General features: G+C 27.8%; 3 protein-coding genes across 4 annotated transcripts in view; all 3 read left to right on the top strand.

The window, feature by feature from the left end:
- The window catches only part of LOC109857896 (aminopeptidase N-like), a 27,762-nt gene extending 26,001 nt beyond the window's left edge, over positions 1-1,761 (top strand). For both annotated transcript variants that reach the window (XM_020434666.1, XM_020434668.1), the window contains exons 10-14: positions 1-61; positions 447-755; positions 980-1,049; positions 1,302-1,361; positions 1,576-1,761. In XM_020434666.1, the coding sequence (XP_020290255.1) occupies positions 1-61; positions 447-755; positions 980-1,049; positions 1,302-1,361; positions 1,576-1,701 (626 nt within the window). In that variant the 3' untranslated portion in view covers positions 1,702-1,761. The remainder of the gene's footprint in view (positions 62-446; positions 756-979; positions 1,050-1,301; positions 1,362-1,575) is intronic.
- Positions 1,762-15,282: 13,521 nt separating this feature from the next.
- Positions 15,283-18,823, top strand: LOC109857889 (aminopeptidase M1-D-like). The gene is made up of 7 exons (XM_020434659.1): positions 15,283-15,360; positions 16,006-16,490; positions 16,608-17,054; positions 17,128-17,311; positions 17,876-18,026; positions 18,295-18,391; positions 18,740-18,823. Exons 1-7 carry the CDS (start codon positions 15,313-15,315, stop codon positions 18,744-18,746), a joined length of 1,419 nt encoding a protein of 472 aa, XP_020290248.1. The 5' UTR covers positions 15,283-15,312; the 3' UTR covers positions 18,747-18,823.
- Positions 18,824-21,233: 2,410 nt separating this feature from the next.
- On the top strand, positions 21,234-23,054 carry LOC109857891 (the record flags this gene model as incomplete). Its single annotated transcript, XM_020434660.1, has 5 exons — positions 21,234-21,385; positions 21,770-22,075; positions 22,375-22,444; positions 22,651-22,710; positions 22,929-23,054. Coding segments are annotated over 5 exons (714 nt in total), but the record flags the coding sequence as incomplete, so codon positions are not given.
- Between the last annotated feature and the right edge of the window lie 249 nt (positions 23,055-23,303).

A 23,303-nucleotide genomic window follows, 5' to 3' on the forward strand; every position in this document is an offset into this window, starting at 1 on the left:
AGTGCAAAGAACATCTCACTGATATATTGAACTGGCATTTCAAAAATCCTGTACAAAACAAGTACGTTTATTTATTTCTTTAATAGCAAAGTGAGTTTTCTAACACTACTGATTATACATAATATTATGTAACTGTAACCTGAGTCTTGATACAAACTTATGATATTGTAATAACACAACAAGTTCGCGACTGAATTATTCTGTAAATATAATTACTTTTATTTCTATAAAATATATAAATGTGTACAGTACAAGCACGAATAATTGTGTATCAATTTGTTTAAATATATCGTCAATAACTCCTTGTTTCTACGCTTATAAAAACCGTAATAGCAAATGTGACTTTAAAGTTGAAACATTATTTCGATATCATAAGAAAAGTATATAAAACCGTTCGAGTAATAATGTGTGAGTAAAATTGTATATTTTCTTGTAAATATTTGCAGATTGTTGCCAAGTTGGCAGAAATGGATATATTGCCAAGGTGTGATAAAAGAAATACTGATGGATGTGAAGTGGAAAATAATACAGGACATGTACATGTTACAAGAGAAAAAAGATCAATACGTGCAAGGTTTATTTTGTCGTGACCTGCATTATACTATAGAAACTTTGCGTGTGGAACTACTTGTAAGACGTAATTTAGTTAAAGAAAGTGATTCTGTTTCCATTCTTTTCGATACTGTTGCAAGACATGTAAAGGATTTTTTTTCACTGAACACTATACTAAGCAAAATACAAAATAGATTTCCAAGGTAAACACATTTTTTTATAAAAACATGTTTATTTAGGTTACTACTATCTAATATATTGCATGTGTATGTATTCTACATGATACTTATATTTTTACGTAGATTATATTATTATATGTATTATTTATATATGTAATTTATTCATTTTATATAAATTGATTTTATATATTGTATATACTAAGAGAGATTTTGTGTCAATTATTTGTTCTATGTGTTTCATTTAAAAGAAAGATGAGTCTCCTTGCAGTTGTTAATTTTAGTATTAATCACGTATATTTAGATGATGATATTGAAAAGGTATGTTGTGTGTATTGAAATAAGATTTCATTTAATAATGTTTTGTTCAATATATCTCAGTAAATAAAAAATATATCTCTTTTTTATGGACACTTTATTATATGCACGCACGTATTTTAATTAAATGTATTTTAATTATATTACTAATTGATATAGTATAATAAAACTTAGTATAATAAAAGAATATCATGTATAATAATAAATGGTTTACATATTATTACATTCAGTATTATTATCACACTGTGGTTTTAGGTTACTAAGGCTGTAGTACTGCTTTTAAAATACCTGGTCGGCGTATATGATGTACACATGGTAAAAGTTTTTTTATAAAAGTTTTTTTTATAAACAGAAGAATAAAAATGTTTTTGTTTTGTACATTATTTTTATTTAAAACTGTTACTTTGATTTTAAATAATACAAAATATAATTCATTTCGTGTACAGATTGTTACAAAGTTCACAAAATATATTTATACAAAATATATCCAATGTAGTATCAAAAATATATATGGTGTAATCTTTTTCAGGCACTGTTCATAAACGACATCATAGCAAAAAAGGTTGATTCTCGCCGTAGGTTTGTAAGTAGAACACGAGATAACATTCGTAATAAAGTCCACGACTTATTTGATTACAAAAATATGAAAAAGTAAGTGGTTTTTAATGTTTGTGTGCTATTTTTTTATTTAACTAAAAAAGACTATTTGTACATGTTCAACGCTAATTATAAGAATTGGATACTGTTATATAAAAAATTCGATTTTATTTATAACTTTAAATTTGTTGTAAATTATAGTTAATGTCTATTTCAAATATATTTTACGTATTATTAGATTACGGAAATATATTTTAGAGATTTTTATTTATGTTATAATTGCAACTTGTTCATAAAAAAAATAGAATTTTTTTATAAATTGAAATACTAAAAATATACCATAAGTTTTTGTCTATCATCTTCACACAAAAGCGATTAAGTATACATTTAACTAGAATGAATTGCGCACAAACGAATACAAAGCACACGTTATATAAAAACAAGTATGCAGGTATGTACAACTATGAAGTGGAAAAAAAACGGTATAGAAAAAGCAAATTTATATCAAAGTTATGTATGTATGATAAAATAATGTTACGTGTAATTTATTTTTGTATGTATTTAAAAACAACCAAATGATAATTTTATTATAATGTATTTTAAAAAAAGGTATTATGTGTTTTATTTAATATAGGTAAAAAAACATATGTAATATAGAATTACTTATAATAAAAACAGTATTTGTAAAATAAAATTTGTCAGTTTTTGACAATTGTTTCTACTAATTTGCTGTTTTGTACTTTGGTTTGATTATGTAAAATAAAGTATTCCTAATGTAAAAGAAACTATATGACGAAAGTTTTGCGTGTTTATTAGATGTCATTCTTACGAAGAGGTTTAAAGTTTTCAGCGTCTGCACTCAATCGCTCAGAAGAAACCGTGATTATTTTGAGAATACGTGCGTATAGTACTAAAAAGCTATACTTTACGTTACATGTGGTATAAATTTTTAGAACTGGCAGTGAATATCAGAACGCTGTTTAAAGAAGCATTTTTTACATATTACATTTGTTTTTTTCAAAACAATTTAATGATACATCAAAACTCACTTGTTACGGAACTGTGGCGAGAAATAAATAAAAACATTCAATTTACTGAGTATCAGTTAACTTGTCTTGTTCAAAGATCGTGACAAAATAACGTGAAACTCGATATAGATCATCTTATCAATGTACAGGAGTGTCCATAAATATGCTATTGAGCTTTATTTACATAAGTAGTAAAAGCAAAACAAAAAAAAAATTTTTTCTTTTCGTTATCTGCCTTTAAAAAATAGTTGCGACAGTTTTTATTAACAGAAACCGCACTAGTGTGAAGAAAAACATTAAATGCATTTTCGACCGACACATACTAATTATACCACTTTTGTTTTGATGAAATATCCGGATCGACAATGTTGTAGAACATACTACTTGCAGAAAGTCTTCTGAAAAACACCACGCTCGAGTCAAGCGTGATTCTACGCAAGTTCTGGCATGTCTCTGCGTGAAACAAAAAGTATAAAATCTATACGTAATAGTTACAAAAACTATATTCTCCAATAAATATTTTTCAATAAATATTTTAACGTTAAGAGCCGAGTTTGCTGTGTTTTCCGTTCAAGCGGCGTGACGACGCGGCGGTGACAATTCGCTGAGTATTCGGTTACAAAGTATGAAAATGGCAGAAAGTTCCCTAGCAGACCCCAGAGCCTGACGCTGTCTAACCGAAAGGTTCACTCTCAGTCCTCAGAAACTGATACTGCGCTTAATGTGTTTCGAGTGTACTTGTATTTCTTCCGCCTTTATTACTAATTTCCTGCGCAACAAGTTTTTTACATATTCCCGTGCACAACATTGGCACATTTAAAAATAAGTTTTTGAGAATTTTGTTAGATTTTTGGTATAGTCTTTCACTTGTATCTTTCCAGAAAAACATATATGTATTGAAATGTTTTCTGAAGAAAGCAGTATGTATATGAATGTCTTTTGAACATTGAAAATACATATTTTGAAACTCATATTTCTATATATATGTATACGTAATATAACTTAAGGAAGGTCGGTTCCTTCAATACAGACGTTTACATTGTGATATGTATTTATTATTTCACGAAAACGACTGTCTTGTAGTTATCGATCATCTCTCGAACAGGCTGGGATCTCTCATATACGAGATGCAAATATATAGCATCCTATATGAATTTTAGAATTGTTATTACAATTCGAATTTCACGTGTTAAAAATTTACACGTGAACACGTATATATATATATATATACACGTATAATTTCCGCAAAACACCCTGCGATCGGCTCTCATGACCAAATATATTCTTATTATTCATTTAGTTAAAGACTTTTAGAGCCCGAGAAAAATTCTCAGTTTACTACTAATTGTTAAATTAACGCTGTCANTATAGGCGGTATTACAGTATCAGAACATCTTCAATAGATGTATAGAATATTGCGAGACAAACTCCAAGTGCCTTGGTGGCCTAACAGGGAAGGCGACGGCCCGGAAANCCGGAGATTCCAGGTTCGACTCCTGGCCGAGGAGTTTTTTTCGCAATATAAATTTAATTTCAAATGGGGGGGTATTTGGGATCTCTCATATACGAGATGCAAATATATAGCATCCTATATGAATTTTAGAATTGTTATTACAATTCGAATTTCACGTGTTAAAAATTTACACGTGAACACGTATATATATATATATATATACACGTATAATTTCCGCAAAACACCCTGCGATCGGCTCTCATGACCAAATATATTCTTATTATTCATTTAGTTAAAAATTCATATCTACTTAATTTTATCAATAGTGTGCAAGTCTTACTACTCGTTAATGCTCCATAGATTAATATTACATAAATATTATTACGATCTACAATTGTAATTGTACATTGACGTAATTACAATGTGTGACATATTAAATAATTAAAACGCGCTCGAAAATTGGAGAAAAACTTTTCGAGTATGATTTTTTTCCTTAAAATATCTACTATCTTGTTAAAAATGTTCACCAGAATTTCTAATTTTTAATCTTCAATTCTTTTTCTACATGTCAAGTTCATAAAAACACCGTATTCATGACACCTAATATGTGAAAGTATGTCTATCCGTACATGAGAAATATAAAACAACAGTGCTATCTAGTGATAACCATACACTATAACAATCATACACATTTGTTCTTCATATTTACAGTCGAACCTACCAAAACGTATACTCCCAAAATGTATACAAATCCACTCTCAAAACTTTTAAACTTTCTCCTTCATCGGTTTTCTCACCACTAAGTATGATTACAAGCGAAACTGCGCTAGCGCGAGATGAATGTATAATAAGTAAGTCTTTGCAAATGCGCGAAATAAAGAGTGAGGAAATATGGGAAGTATACGTTTTGAGAGACTTGTCGCGACTGTATACGTTGTGAGAAATTTGACTGTATATCTGAAAAAGCAATCATTTATTCTGTGCATATTAAATGTGTGTGTTGCGTTTTTATTTGCGTATGTAATGTTTGTTTAATAAACAAATACATTTTACAGATTCAAAGTACGCATATGCTTACATTCTTTGGAATTACATGCTTCCTATTTCTAACCGAAATTGCTTCATCAACTGATGCGAATTTATCTCAAGTACCGCAGTGTTACCATCCGATAGAATATCGTATAAATATTTCTGCAAACGTACAAAACAATTCTCTCACTGTTGATTCTCGTGTCAAACTGAACGTTTCATGTGTACTGCAAGATATACGATTATATTTCGGACGTTATTTGACCGATTTCTACTATGGTACGGTCGAGAATGTCTTTAATGATACTTCACTGGAATGGATAGTATATGTGCTATTTTCTGAAACAAGTAATTCATTCGTTAACATTATTCGTATAAAACAATATCGGAAACCCCCTGCAACAAATGTACGAATAATAAGTATACTACCTGGAATATACTGGATAAATGTGAGGTATAATTGGATTTTAGACAAAAGTGCAATGATCTTTGAAAAAGAAACAAAAGACAAGTAAGTACACGATACTGCAGCAAGTATGTCTTTTGTTTTATAAGAAAATAATACCTATAAAACGGTATTACTTAAATACCAATGTAGTTATACAATCTACGTTTTTTCATTTTGTAGATATTTGATTTTGCCACGTATACCCGCTGACTGGATATTTCCGTATTGGACAAATCCCACAACCAAGGCTAAATTTACAATTCAAATTAAACACGATCACGCTCAAACAGTTCTATCAAATATGCCTGTTGAAAAAATAGTGCAATACGATCACCTTTATACTTTATTTCGTATGACACCTAAAATATCCACTCAATTGATAGCAACAGCAATCGTACCTTCGGAGTGTACTACACATGTCCACGTGTTAAATACATGTACTATACAAAGCAGATTCCAAGTGAAAAACGACATTTTGTACGCAGTATTTCTTATAAACAATATTGTAACATTTATTAAAAACAAGATAGAAAATAGCACATCACTTTCACACGTGCAGTATATAGTACTTCCAATAAACTCCAACAATTACGAAACTATAGTAACTACTGCACTTGTACTCTTCAGGTAAAATTAACTTAAAACAATAATACATATAATGGAAACGACAGAATTGTTGTAACAACAATAGTACTTTTAGAGAGGTTAGTATTGCATACAATAGAAAGGTAAATTCGATTATAAAAAAAAAAGAAGTAGCACTTTTGGTTGTGCGCGGTGTGATGCAAGAAGTGTTCAGTGAATGGTTACTTACATTAAAAAACTCTGATTCTTGGTTTATAGAAGGGTTTTTGTCATTTTACGGAGTTTATTTAAACGATCAGGTAAGTTTTGCATTTGAAATTTATTTCATACATGATAGTAAAATATATACGAGTATAGAATAATAAGACATTCTAGCATTGTAAAAAGAAGAAGTTTTATGTAACTAATAATATTTGCTAATAATAAATACTTTTATGAATATATATATTTATATACAAAATACTGAAAAATCTAAGTTTACAAACGAAAACTATTTATAAAAGTACGTTTTATATTTCTACTTAGAAAGATACTTAGTATAAACATTATACAAAAGTTATTATTACATACACTGAAAAAATTATATTCTCGTAAGTAGAAAATTTTATACTTAAAAAATCTTTTTAAAGATTTTAGATGATATTCTTCTGAAATTAAGAATATAATTCTTTATTTAAGAATATATTCTTATAATTTAAGAATATAGTCTTTTTCGATAGTGAGATATATATGTTTTTCTATAGAGGCTGTTTATACTTTAATCAGTATATATTCTTATCAATATTACTATTTAGAGGTTTTTCCTCTTAAAATCTGAAACTTTTCTTGGCGCCTATTTTAGTATAAAATATACTTAAAGTAAGTGGGATATCCTCAAAACGAGAATACAATTTTTTCGGTGTATACACGAATGTATGTGTATGTAAAATACTATATATATGCAAAATGATATACATAAATTTAATGTATTAGATAGTGAACTAAACCAAAGAAGTGTGTTTTACGTTTTTGAGAGAGTTGTGATGTCACATTTCGGTTTTAGTTATTGTTTCTGTTATACAAAATTTTTAATAATGTTAGTAATGATAAGGTGTTACTATAACTTTTTTATTGACAAATATTAAAGATTATAGTACTGTAGTACTTTTTATAAACATAAATGGCGGTGCTAATTGACATGTGTAATCATACAAATTGTTGGTAGATTGCTACTGAACCTTTACTGAAGTCGATTGTAATCCAGACACGACGAGAAGTTTTTGAATATACGCAAGCATGTATCGAATATGATATACAAAGAGAAGATAATTTATTTCTTTACAATATAACGTTTAGTAAAATGTGGAAAGAAAAAGGTAAAAGTAAAAAATCAGTATGTAAAACTTATAAGAATGCTTTTGCTTCTATACTTGCAAATAAAAATAATCTCACTTTAAAAATACTTCTTAAAAATATACAAACAATGAGAATAAGTAATATAATATTCGCGAAAATGTCACGAAGTTATTAAGTATAGTCAACCAGTTATTGTGTCATGCATTTGACAACATTACTAACCATATTCTTTTTCTTATACCTTAAGTAGATATTTATAACTTTTACATTATTGGAAATATGTTATAGCTTTCAATATATTCTCAATGATAAATACCTTCTTCCACAACAAAACTGTTCTATACAACTCCATTTTTGAGGAAGCGATGAAATTATATTCTACCAAGTGAGTAATTGATATTACAGTACTTGAAACATGTTTAATACAGCGTAAGCTGCATTATAAGTAAAGTGTAAAAGTAGTACATATCTTTGTTTAAAAGATAAAATTAACACCAATATGTTTTTTTGTTATGCAATTTGTTGTTACATTCTAGGAATACGTTTAGCGATACATATAATGAACAGTCTATTTTTGATAATTTATGGAACAATTTAAGTGTTGAGCCGGCCGTTACTAAAAACATTCGTTTAAAGAATATAAATATAAAAAATGTGATAAAATCTTGGCTAACACAAGATGGTTATCCTGTAGTACAAGTAACACGGGACAATGACACACAGTCTCTGACAATAAAGGTTATAGATTGTATCGCAATCAATCAAGAGGAATTGTGTGAACACAAGTGGTGGATACCTGTAACCTATGTAAAAATATCGAGGAATGTGTCTAGTATTAATTATGTGTATTTAAAACCAGGCGGGAAAAGTATCTTTGTTCCGTATATTAAAGAAGATGATTTTATCATGATTACGGCGCACAGTAGTAGTAGAAAGAATTTATGACTGTAGTGTCTTATATATTTATTGTACAGTCAAATCTCGATAACTCAAACTTCTATAACTCGAAAATCTGTATAAATCGAATTTGTGTTCATTTTTCTCCGCTTCGCAAAAAGAAAAAGAAACATTCGATAAGTTGAAATCTCTAAAACGCGAAGATTTGAGCTCTTGGCTTGAAATTTAAGTTATCGAGATTCGAATGTATTACATTAACTATTTTTGACATCGTAATACATTTACTCTTTTCTTTATTATCTTTCTTTTTGTTCCTTTTACGCTTTCTGTTTTTTCAAGTTTGTAGTTTTGTTTGTATTTTTGTATACATTTATTCGTTGTAGGATATCGCGTCAACTATGATTATAAATCTTGGAAAAATATTGCTTCTTTTCTGACAATTTCAAAATCTATATATTGGAATGATTTATCTGAGTTATCTGACTCCACTTTAGCCCAACTTCTCGACGATGCTTTTTATTTTTTAATTCAAAATACAAAGTACAACGAACATCCAGTTGCAGGAGATAGTAATATAAACATGTTTTTAGAATTTTCAAGCAATGTAATGTACGTGGAAAATTCCTACATAACATGGTATCCATTGTTTACTGCTCTTCAATACGTATCAAAGATATTTCCGTTTAAAGAAAGCGCAAAAATCAAGGTAAATATTACTATAGTGCAGTCAAAAACCAACTTCGAAAAGTCTTAAAAAGAAAGTAAATAAAAGAAACTCAGTGAACTACTGTTACAATATTCAGGTTTTACGTTATGTTTTTTTTACGTTTTTTTTTCATCAATTGACAACAAAAAAAACATTATACATTAAAGTATACAGAGTGATTCAGAACAAGCCTTTATCTTTGAAACTACATATTTTTGACTAAATTCTAAAACAACTTTTAATTTGACAAAAGTTTATTTCAAGCTTACTCTTTGAGTTATTACTAAAAATAGGTAACTTACCACGAGTCGGATACAAGAGATAGGCAGTATCGGCGCAACTTACCGTGATTGACAATGATTCATGTGATGCACTAATTAAGTGATACAAATTACAAATTAATAAATAACTAAATGTTAAAAAAAGAAAGAGAGAGAGACAGAAACAGATACACAAACAGTTTGTAGCGATCAACTGATCGCGTCGAACACCACACGTAATCGTCCACGACTGATGGTGAGTTGCGCCACTTCTGTTTGCTTCTTGTATCCGACTCGTAGTTAGTTACATATTTTTATTAATACCTCAAAAGGTAAGCTTGTGACAAAAAGTAAGCTTCAAACAAAATTTTGTCACACAAAAAGTTGTTTCAAAATTTAGTCAAGAAGATGTATTTTCGAGAAAAAAGAGTTGTTCTGAATCACTCTGTATATGATTTTGTCCAAAGCAAAAATAGAACAATTATGTCGTTAAAAACGTACATATTTTAAGAATATTGAAATATGCAACAAAGTACAATAAATAATTAAATTCAATGAGTTGTACAGAAAAAACTTTTGAGTATACTTACAAGTTACAGAGTAAATAAAATCTTTGACTACTTTTTACACTTTGTTTTATAGGATAAAATATTAAAAATATTAAATAGTTTTTTTGAAAATACATCATACAAAAATGTTTCCGAGAATAGCGTTGATAATCAAGTATATCACGAAGTTCTAAAATGGACATGTATTCTTGGTGGTGTAAAATGCAAAGAACATCTTACTGATATATTGAAGTGGCATTTCGAAAATCCTGTACAAAACAAGTACGTGTATCTATTTTTCTAATAGCAAAGTAACTATTGTATAACACTTTGCTACTGATTATATGTAATATTATGTAACTGTAACCTGAGTTGATACAAAATTATGATATTGTAATAACACAAGTTCGCGACTGAATTATTCTGTAAATATAATTACATTTATTTTTATGAAGTATATCAATTTGTACATTACAAGTACGTATAATTGTGTATAAACTTAGGTAAATATACCGTCAAAAACTCTTTGTTTCTACAGTTAGAAAAACCGTAATAGCAAATGTAACATGAGTGTCGATACTTCATTTTGATGTCATAAGAAAAGTATGTAAAACCGTCCGAGTAATACTGTGTGAGTATAATTATATATTTTCTTGTAAATATTTGCAGATTGTTGGCAGGTTGGCAAAAATGGATACATTGCCACGGTACGAGAAAACAAATTATAACTTATATAACGTGGAAAACAATACAGAACATGTACGTGTTACATGTGAAAAAAAAACAATTTATTCAATATTTATCTTGTTGTAAACTGCATCATGGTATAGAAATTTTGCGATTAGAACTTGAACATGATTCGATAAAAGAAAGTAATTCTGTTACTATTCTTTTCGATCTTGTTGCAAGACATGTGAAAGATTTTTCTTCATTGGACACTATAATAAGCCAAATAAAAGACAGATTTCCAAGGTAACCAAATTTTTTTGTATAGAGAACTGTTTATTTATTTTTATACTATATATATATTATTTGTACATGTACTGTACATTACACTTATACTTTTATATAGTTTAGTATGATATTACAAAATATATGTATATTAGAACAACTTTGATTGTCACTCAGTGCGCATTAGTGTATCCAATCGAATTTGTCGTTAGATTTATTCACTTTATATAAATTGTTTTTTTGTATTGTATAAGAGTTTAAGTATACTAAAAAAGATTTTGTACTAACTATCTGTTATGTGTGTTTTATTTAAAAGAAACATCAGTCTACTTGCAATTGTGAATTTTTGTATTAACCACATATATTTAGATGAAGATATGGAAAAGGTACGTTGAGTAAAAGTAATAGTTTAATATAAGTATATATAAATAAAAAATACATTTCTTATTAATGAATACTTATAAGTACGCGAGTATTACACTTATAACAGTACTGTATGTACTCTTAATTTAGCGTAATATAAGATGATCATGTTTAATACAGTTTCACAAGTCATTACGTTCACTAGTATTATCACACGATTGTTTTAGGTTACTAAGGCTGTAGTACTGCTTTTTAAACACCTGGTAAAGTTTTTTTATAAAAGTTTTTTTTAGAAACAGAAGAATAAAAATGTTTTTGTTTTGTATTTGTACATTATTTTTATTTAAAACTGGTACTTTTATTTTTAATTTTACAAAATATAATTCATATCGTGTACAGATTGTTACAAAGTTCACAAAATATATTTAATTTTTTTTATACAAAATATATCCAATGTAGTATCAAAAATATATGGTGTAATCTTTTTCAGGCACTGTTCATAAACGACATCATAGCAAATAAGGTTGATTCTCGCCGTAGTTTTGTAAGTAGAACGCGAGATAACATTCGTAATAAAGTCCACGACTTATTTGATTACAAAAATATGAAAAAGTAAGTGGTTTTTAATGTTTGTGTGCTATTTTTTTATTTAACTAAAAAATAATATTCGTACATGTTTATGCGCTTATTATTATACTTGGATACTGTTATATAAAAAATTCGATTTTATTTATAACATTAAATTTGGTGTAAATTATAGTTAATGTCTATTTTAAATATAGTGTACGTATTATTAGATTACGAGAATATATTTTAGAGATTTTTATTTATGTTATAATTGCAACTTGTTCATAAAAAAAATAGAATTTTTTTATAAATTGAAATACTAAAAATATACCATAAGTTTTTGTCTTTACACAAAAACGATTAAGTATACATTTAACTAGAATAATTGCGCACAAACGAATACGAAGCACAACTTATATAAAAACAAGTATGCAGGTATGTACAACTATAAAGTGAAAAAAAACGGTTATAGAAAAATCAAATGTATATTCAAATTTATGTATGTATGATAAAATAATGTTACTTGTAATATAGTTTTGTATGTATGTAAAAACAAACAAATGATACTTTTATTATAATGTATTTAAGTAAAATTTATTCAGGTTTTTATTTAATATGTTTAAAAAAAGATATGTAAAACAGAATTTCTTATAATATAAACAATATTTGTAAAATGAACTGTGTCAGTTTTAGACGATTCTTTAGGTCTTATTGCGCAATGTTTTCAAAAACGTTTATGTAAAAACATTTGTTTGCAATATACCTATAAACATTTTTATTTAAATACTCAGACTTTCTGTATGTAAAAATATGTTACACTCAAACAGAATATTTTCTTATGTTTCTACTCATCGGTTAGTGCTTAAAAGCATACGTTCATAATAATGCAACTTTTTTGGTAAACATCGCTGTTCGTCATAATTAAAGAAATAACATTAATGTCAATCAAAATCGTAGTCAATGTAGGACTTAAACATATATTATTATTTTGATTAATAATAGCCAGAGCAAAGTGATTACTGAAAGAAAGAAAATAATTTTATTACATATACGTTAAGTAAAATAAAAAAAAAGATTTTCTTTACCAATAAAGTCTCACAAGATCTAAAAAAACGATTGTAATCCGAATAATTTTATCTTGTTTGCTTTACACGCGCACACGCTATGAAATGATATCCTGTCATACTTTCTTTACAAAAAGATTTTAATACTAGTAAACATTACCTTAGAATGCAAAATGTCACGTATATAAAACTATTATTCTGTTGTTTTGAAATTTAATTTGGTTTTGTAAACTAAAGTACTTCTGATATAGAATAAATGAGACCAATTTACTGGGTTTGCGGCTTAAGTGCGATAACTGTGAACGAGAATTTTCGAGTTCGAATTTACATATCAAGTTTTTTCGGGGTCAGTTCTTTTCAAGTCAAGTTTAGCGATAGAAAAAATTGAATAGGGCCTCCAATCAGCTTTGATTGTGGGAGATGTGGAAAACGAATGTAACAATGTGTAAAAAAATGTTGTAACTCTGAAAAGAAAATAACACAATGTAAATGATATAGACTATATTATACGACAAAAATTTCGCGTGACTATCAGTTGTCGTTTATTTACGTAGAGTTTTGTGGTCAGAATTTGAACTTGCTCGCTGAGAAGAAGAAGCCGTGATTACTTTAGCAATTCGTGCGCGACTTACGCGACTTAGTCTAGTATTCGAATATATTTCAGCGCGCGGCTTTCAAGCAACTGATCGCATTCAACCGATCGCATTCTCGAGTAAATATTATATTTGTGTACTTTTGTAAGCACGTGACTAAGTTTTATAAACAGAAATGACTTTGCTCGACAAACGAAAAAATCTCCGATGACGTTTCTTATCTATTAATCTCCGATAGATTCTCTACGAACTCTGTTGCCGCAAGCACATCAATAGCTTTTCAAAGAGCATCTACGCGCTCCGATAGCACGCGATTTTTTTCTGTGGTTTTCCGGACGGCGCAAATGCGCTTCGATTGAACAATAACAAGTTATGTACGTATTAAATAGTGATCGCACACAATTTGTTGCAAATTATTAATTTGACAGTATTTACATATACTTAATATACACATTATACATACATAAGATTGTAATACTTCATACTAATCATTTGCGGTGATTTTATTAACTTGTTTTACTCTAAATTTTCTTACTAAAAGATGTCATAAAGTTTGCTCTTACTAAAATTACATTATATTATAATAGCTAAAAAGTTTGGGTAGATATTTGTGCAATTTTGAAACCTGTTGGTACATTAATGTTGAATCTTTACTGAAGTCAGTTGTGGCTCAGACAAACAATGAGATAAAAAAAAAAGAATGTATATTAATTGTGACGGCGTTTCAATATTTACTGCTATCTTCTCTATAGTACTAAAAAGCTATACTTTACGTCACATGTGCTATAAAATTTCAGTATTGGCAGAAAATATCAGAACGCAGCTTATAGAAATATTTCCCTACATCTTACATTTTCCTTCAAAACAATTTATTTGTACATCAAAACTTAATTTTTAGCAAACTGTCGCGAGAAATAAGTAAGAAAAACAAATTTACTGAGTAATCAGTTAACTTGTCTTGTTCAAAAATCGTGACAAAATAACGTGAAACTCGATATAGATCATCTTATCAATGTACAGTAGTGTCCATAAATATGCTACCGAGCTTTATTTACATCAGTAGTAAAAGCAAAGCGAGAAATAATTTTTCATCTACCGTATCTGTCTTCGAAAAAACATTGCGACAGTTTCTATAAACAGAAACCGCACTAATAGTAAAGAAAAATAGTAAATGCATCCTAAACTGACGCATAATACCGATACTACTTTTGTTTTGGTGAAATATTTAGGTCGCCAAATCGTAGAACATACTACTTGCAGAAAGTCTTCTGAAAATTATTACGCTCGCATCGGGCGTAACCCTACGCAACTTATCGCATATCTTTGCGTGAAACCAGAAGTAAGAAATCTAAGCAAAATAACTAAAAGAAAATAGATTTTTTTTTACTAACTAATTTTAAGATTTCAATTATTAGTACTTCTTCCGCTTGTGTTATTACTTTCCTTGCAACAAATCTTTTACATCTTTGCGAGTGCAACATCGGCACATTTAAAAACAGTTTATTGAAAATATCGGTAGAGTTTTGTTATATTATTTCAACTATAAACTTTTAGAAAAACGTAGATAAACTAAACTGTTTTCCGGATAAAACAGTTTCTAACTGACTGTCTATTGAACATTAAAAATACATATTTCAAATCTCATATTTCTATACATATGTATACGTAATATAACTCAAGTAAAGTCGTTTCCCCCAATACGGTCATTTACATCGTGATATGTATTTATTATTTCACGAAAACGACTGGCTTGTAGTTATCGATCATCTCTCGACAAAGCATGATCGCAGATATTCTTAGGCAATTTGTTTTTGAACTTAGAGCGATAATGCGTATAAAGTAATGTTCAAGATTTATATTGTAAGTGATAAATATATTATTTCAACCATGGTAAGTTATAAAACTATTGTATTATTTGTTACGTAAGTTTTTATGTCGTCAAATATACTTTCTGTTTTTTATTATATGCTAAAACACACACAATATGGAAACAATTTTTTCTTTTTTATAAATAAAAAATCAATATCTACTCTGTTTTATCGTTGTGTGTGTATACGAATCTTATTATTCGTCCATATTTATACTCTGTACATTAATATTACATGAATATTACTACGATTAAAAGTTTTAGTTGTACGTTGACGTAATTTGCAATGTGTAACATATTATCTAAATAACACGCGCACAAAAAATAGAGACAAATTTCTCGAGTATAATTTTGTTTCTTGAATTATTTATTATCTTGTTCTCAAAAACGTTGACCACGTTTCTACTTTCTAATTTTCAATTGTCCTTCTATATGTCAAATTGATAAAACTAACGTAATTATGACAAGTAATATGTGAAAGTATGAGTACTTGAAAAATATAAAAACATCGCAACCTACTGAGAAACATATCCTTCAACGGTCATACACATTTATCCTTGACCTTTATATCTGAAAAAACAAACATTTAATGTATACGTACTAAATTAGTCTGTTACATTTGTATTTGCGTATGTAATTCTTGTTTAATAACCAAAAACATTTTATAGATTCACAGTACGCAGATGTTTACATTCTTTGAAATTTTATGCTTACTATTTCTAACCGGAGTTGTTTCTTCAACTGATGAGAATTTATCTCAAGTACCGCAGTGTTACCACCCAATAGAATATCGTATAAATGTTTCTGCAAACGTACAAAACAATTCTCTCACTGTTGATTCTCGTGTCAAACTGAACGTTTCATGTGTACTGCAAGATATACGATTATATTTCGGACGTTACATGACCGATTTCTACTATGGTACGGTCGATAATGTCTTTAATGATACTTCACTGCAATGGATAGTATATGTGCTATTTTCTGAAACAAGTAATTCATTCGTTAACATTATTCGTATAAAACAATATCAAAAACCCCTAGCAACAAATGTACAAATAATAAGTATACTACCTGGAATATACTGGATCAATGTGAGGTATAACTGGATTTTAGACAAAAGTGCAATGATCTTTGAAAAAGAAACAAAAGACAAGTAAGTACACGATACTGCAGTAAGTATGTCTTTTGTTTTATAAGAAAATAATACCTATAAAACGTTATTACTTAAATACCAATGTAGTTATACAATCTACGTTTTTTCATTATGTAGATATTTGATTTTGCCGCGTATACCCGCTGACTGGATATTTCCGTATTGGACAAATCCCACAACCAAGGCTAAATTTACAATTCAAATTAGACATGATCACGATCAAACAGTTCTATCACATATGCCTTTTGAAAACATAGTGCAAAACGATCAACTTTATTCTTTATTTCATATGACACCTAAAATATCCACTCATTTGGTAGCAACAGCAATCGTACCTTCAGAGTGTACTAAACATGTCCACGTGTTAAATACATGTACTATACAAAGCAGATTCCAAGTGAAAAACGACATTTTGTACGCAGTATTTCTTATAAACAATATTGTAACATTCATTAGAAACAAGATAGAAAATAGCACATCAGTTTCATACGTGCAGTATGTAGTACTTCCAATAAACTCCAACAATTACGAAACTATAGTAACTACTGCACTTGTACTCTTCAGGTAAAATTAACTTAAAACAATAATACATATAATAGAAACGACAGAATTGTTGTAACAACAATATTACTTTTAGAGAGGTTAGTATTGCATACAATAGAGAGGTAAATTCGATTATAAAAAAAAAAGAAGTAGCACTTTTGGTTGTGCGCAGTGTGATGCAAGAAATGTTCAGTGAATGGTTACTTACATTAAAAACCTCTGATTCTTGGTTTATAGAAGGGTTTTTGTCATTTTACGGAGTTTATTTAAACGATCAGGTAAGTCTTGCATTTGAAATTTCTTTCATACATATACTTTGATAGTAAAATATATATAGAATAATAAGACATTCTAGCATTGTAAAAATAAGAAGTTTTATGTAACGTATAATAGTTGCTAATAATAAATAATTTTATGAATATATATATTAATATACAAAATACTGTAAAATAATTTAAGGTTACAAACTAAAACTATTTATAAGAATACGTTTTATATTTCTACTTAGAAAGACAATTAGTATACATTATACAAAAGGTACTATTCCATATACACAAATGTATGTGTGTGTAAAATACTATATATATGCAAAATAATATACATAAATCTAATGTATTACATAGTGAATGAAAACAAAGAATTGTGTTTTATGTTTTTAAGAGAGTTGTAATGTCACATTTCAATTTTCGTTATTGTTTCTGTTATACAAAATTTTTAATAATGTTAGTGATGATAAGTTGTTATTATACCTTTTTTTTGACAAATATTAAAGATTAAAGTACTTTTCATAAACATAAATGGCGGTGCTAATTGACATGTGTAATCATACAAATTGTTGGTAGATTGCTACTGAGACTTTACTGAAGTCGATTGTAATCCAGACACGACGAGAAGTTTTTGAATATACGCAAGCGTGTATTGAATATGATATACAAATAGAAGATAATGTATTTCTTTACAATAAAACGTTTAGTAAAATGTGGAAAGGAAAAGGTAAAGTTAAAAAATCAGTAATTAAAACTTCTACGTATGCTTTTGCTTCTATACTTGCAAATAAAAATAATCTCACTTTAATAATACTTCTTAAAAATATACAAAAAATGAGAATAAGTAATACAATATTCGCGAATATGTCACCGAATTATTAAGTATAGGCAAAGAGTTATTATTGTATGCATTTGACAACATTATTACCCATATTCTTTTTCTTATAACTTAATTAGATATTTATAATTTTTACATTTTTGGAAATATGTTATAGCTTTCAATATATTTTCTATGATGAATACTTTGTTCCATAACAAAACTGTTTTATACAACTCTATTTTTAAGGAAGCAATGAAATTATATTCTACCAAGTGAGTAATTGATATTACAGTACTTGAAACATGTTTAATACAGCGTAAAATGCACAATAAGTAAAGTGTAAAAAATATCACATATCCTTCTATAAACAGTAAAATTAACACTACTATTTTTTTATGCTTTTTGTTGTTACTAGTAGGAATACGTTAAACAATACATACAATAAACAGTCATTTTTTGATAATTTATGGAACACTTTAGTAGTACTGCCGGCCGTATATAACAATAGCCTTTTAATGAATATAAATATAAAAAATGTGATACATTCTTGGATAACACAAGATGGTTACCCTGTGGTACAAGTAACACCACACAATAACACACAATTTTTGATAATAAAGGTTATAGACTGTGTAACAGTCACTAAAAAGGAACTGTGTCAACACAAGTGGTGGATACCTGTAACTTACGTAACAATATCAAGAAATAAGCATACTACACGTTATCATGTGTGTTTAACTCCAGAAAGAAATACTATATATGTTCGGCACGTTAAAGATGATTTTATTATAATCACAGAGCAAAATGGTAGTATAAAATAAAGAAATTATAACTGTAGTGTCTTATGTATAGTTTATATTACATTTAAAATTTGAAACACCGTATTACACTTNCAAAATAATATACATAAATCTAATGTATTACATAGTGAATGAAAACAAAGAATTGTGTTTTATGTTTTTAAGAGAGTTGTAATGTCACATTTCAATTTTCGTTATTGTTTCTGTTATACAAAATTTTTAATAATGTTAGTGATGATAAGTTGTTATTATACCTTTTTTTTGACAAATATTAAAGATTAAAGTACTTTTCATAAACATAAATGGCGGTGCTAATTGACATGTGTAATCATACAAATTGTTGGTAGATTGCTACTGAGACTTTACTGAAGTCGATTGTAATCCAGACACGACGAGAAGTTTTTGAATATACGCAAGCGTGTATTGAATATGATATACAAATAGAAGATAATGTATTTCTTTACAATAAAACGTTTAGTAAAATGTGGAAAGGAAAAGGTAAAGTTAAAAAATCAGTAATTAAAACTTCTACGTATGCTTTTGCTTCTATACTTGCAAATAAAAATAATCTCACTTTAATAATACTTCTTAAAAATATACAAAAAATGAGAATAAGTAATACAATATTCGCGAATATGTCACCGAATTATTAAGTATAGGCAAAGAGTTATTATTGTATGCATTTGACAACATTATTACCCATATTCTTTTTCTTATAACTTAATTAGATATTTATAATTTTTACATTTTTGGAAATATGTTATAGCTTTCAATATATTTTCTATGATGAATACTTTGTTCCATAACAAAACTGTTTTATACAACTCTATTTTTAAGGAAGCAATGAAATTATATTCTACCAAGTGAGTAATTGATATTACAGTACTTGAAACATGTTTAATACAGCGTAAAATGCACAATAAGTAAAGTGTAAAAAATATCACATATCCTTCTATAAACAGTAAAATTAACACTACTATTTTTTTATGCTTTTTGTTGTTACTAGTAGGAATACGTTAAACAATACATACAATAAACAGTCATTTTTTGATAATTTATGGAACACTTTAGTAGTACTGCCGGCCGTATATAACAATAGCCTTTTAATGAATATAAATATAAAAAATGTGATACATTCTTGGATAACACAAGATGGTTACCCTGTGGTACAAGTAACACCACACAATAACACACAATTTTTGATAATAAAGGTTATAGACTGTGTAACAGTCACTAAAAAGGAACTGTGTCAACACAAGTGGTGGATACCTGTAACTTACGTAACAATATCAAGAAATAAGCATACTACACGTTATCATGTGTGTTTAACTCCAGAAAGAAATACTATATATGTTCGGCACGTTAAAGATGATTTTATTATAATCACAGAGCAAAATGGTAGTATAAAATAAAGAAATTATAACTGTAGTGTCTTATGTATAGTTTATATTACATTTAAAATTTGAAACACCGTATTACACTTATTCTTCTTTTTTAGTAGTTCTTTTTCTTTTTTTTTCTATTCTTCTTACTCTTTTTTTAATTTTTTGGTTTTGTATTGGTTTTGTTATACATTTATTTCTTGCAGGATATCGCGTCAACTATGATTATAAATCTTGGAAAGATATTGCTTCTTTTTTGAAAAATCCAATATCNATATATTGGAATGTATCTGAATTATCTGACTCCNCTTTNGCNCAAATTCTTGATGATGCTTTTTATTTTTTAATACAAAATACAAAGTATAACGAACATCCTGTTGCAGACAGTAGTAATATAGACATATTTTTCAATCTTGCAAGCAATGTACTTTACGTAAAAAATTCGTACATAACATGGTATCCGATATTCACTGCTCTTCAATACGTATCAAAAGTTTTCCCGTTTCTAGAAAGCGCAAAAATCAAGGTAAATAGTACTATAGTGCGCGAAGAAAAATTTAAAATTACAAAGTTTACAAGAACAACTAAATAAAAGAAAAAATCAGTACATCAATATAGTACTATACAATGTATACGTTACGATACGTTCTGCATTTGTCTTTCATTATCTGACAACAAAACATTATTATGTATTGTACATATNAGTTCGTAAAAAGAAAAATCAAAACACAGTTACATTTATTTATAAACGTACACATATTACCAATATTATAACAAACTAGTGGATAGATTACAAAAACAAACATACTCTGCTTTTGTAATACAAAACTTTTAAGTTTATGTAAAAAATATAGATTCACCAAAAGATATTAACACAGTTTCCATTGTTTTTTAAGGATACCATATTAGAATTATTATATAGTTTTCTTGAAAAGACATTACACAAAAATGTTTCCGAGAATAGCGTTGATAATCAAGTATATCACGAAGTTCTAAAATGGACTTGTATTCTTGGTGGTGTAAAATGTAAAGACCATCTTACTGATATATTGAACTGGCATTTCGAAAATCCTGTACAAAACAAGTACGTATATCTATTTTTCTAATAGCAAAGTAATATTGTATAACACTTTGCTACTGATTATATGTACTACAATGTAACTGTACCCTGAGTTGATAGAAAATTGTGATATTGTAAACACAACAAGGTTGCAACTGAATTATTCTGTAAATATTACATTTATTTCTACAAAGTATATCAATTTGTACATTACAAGTACGTATATTTGTGTATAAATTTGGTTAACTATAACGTCAAAAACTCCTTGTTTCTACAATTAGTAAAACCGTAATACCAAATGTGACATGAATGTCGATACTTCATTTTGATATCATAAGAAAAGTATGTAAAACCGTTCGAGTAATAATGTGTGAGTAAAATTATATATTTTCTTGTAACTATTTGCAGATTGTTGCCAAGTTGGCAGAGATGGATATATTGCCAAGGTGTGATAAAAGAAATAATAACTACGTATATAAAGTGGAAAACAATACAGGACATATACGTGTTACAAGAGAAAAAAGAACAATTCTTTCAATTTTTATCTTGTTGTGAACTGTATTATAGTATAGAAACTTTGCGATCTGAACTTGAACATGATTCAATACAAGAAAGTGATTCTGTTTCCATTCTTTTCGATCTTGTGGCAAGACATGTGAGAGATTTTTCTTCATTGGACACTATAATAAGCAAAATAAAAGCCAGATTTCCAAGGTAACCACAATTTTTTTATAGAGAACTGTTTATTTATTTTCATACTATTTATATATTATTTGTACATGTATTGTACATTACACTTAAACTTTTATATAGTTTAGTATGATATTACAACTTTATATATATGTATATTACAACAACTTCGATTGGCACTCAGTGCGCATTAGTGTATCCAATCGAATTTGTCGTTAGATTTATTCACTTTAAGTAAATTGTTTTTTCATATTGTATAAGATTTTAAGTATACTAAGAAAGATTTTGTACTAACTATCTGTTATGTGTGTTTTATTTAAAAGAAAAATCAGTCTACCTGCAATTGTGAATTTTTGTATTAACCACATATATTTAGATGAAGATATCGAAATGGTACGTTGTGAAAAAGTAATAGTTTAATATATAGCTATATATAAATAAAGAATATATCTCTTATTAATGAATACTTATGCGTACGCGAGTATTACAATTATAACAGTACTGTATGTACTCTTAATTTAGCATAATTAAAGATTATCATGTTTAATACAGTTTCACAAGTCATTACGTTCAGTAGTATAATCACACAATTGTTTTAGGTTACTAAGGCTGTAGTACGTTTGTTTGAAAACCTACTCGACGTATATGATGTACACACGGTAAAATGTTTTTTATAAAAGTTTTTTGTATAAACAGAAGAATAAAAGTGTTCGTGTTTTGTATTTGTACATTGTTTTTATTTAAAACTGTTACTTTGATTTTAAATATTACAAAATATAATTCATATCGTGTACAGATTGTTAGAAAGTTCACAAAATATATTTATACAAAATATATCCAATGTAGTATCAAAAATATATGTTGTAATATTTTTTAGGCAACGTTCATGGAAAACATTATTGTAAAAAAAATTGAAACTCGCCGTACATTTGTAAGAAGGAGGCGATATTATATTCGTAATAAAGTCCACGACTTACTTGATTACAAAAATATGAAAAAGTAAGTGGTTTTTAATGTTTGTGTGCTATTTTATTATTTAACTAAAAAAGAATATTTGTACATGTTCAACGCTTATTATAACAAATGGATATTGTCATATAAAAAATTCGATTTTATTTATAACTTTACATTTGTTGTAAATTATAGTTAATGTCTATTTTAAATATATTTTACGTATTATTAGATTACGAGAATATATTTTAGAGATTTTTATTTATGTTATAATTGCAACTTGTTCATAAAAAAAATTGAA

This window comes from Pseudomyrmex gracilis, unplaced genomic scaffold, assembly GCF_002006095.1.
Source record: "Pseudomyrmex gracilis isolate BER0280 unplaced genomic scaffold, ASM200609v1 scaffold_177, whole genome shotgun sequence".
NCBI lineage: Eukaryota > Metazoa > Arthropoda > Insecta > Hymenoptera > Formicidae > Pseudomyrmex > Pseudomyrmex gracilis.

What these genes read in the sequence shown, in the direction of transcription:
- LOC109857889 (XM_020434659.1), top strand. Translation starts at nt 15,313, where the DNA reads ATGTTCAAGATTTATATTGTAAGTGATAAATATATTATTTCAACCATG. An exon ending in AATATATTATTTCAACCATG is followed by an intron (nt 15,361 to 16,005) that starts GTAAGTTATAAA and finishes AACATTTTATAG; the next exon opens with ATTCACAGTACGCAGATGTT. An exon ending in GAGTTTATTTAAACGATCAG is followed by an intron (nt 17,312 to 17,875) that starts GTAAGTCTTGCA and finishes AATTGTTGGTAG; the next exon opens with ATTGCTACTGAGACTTTACT.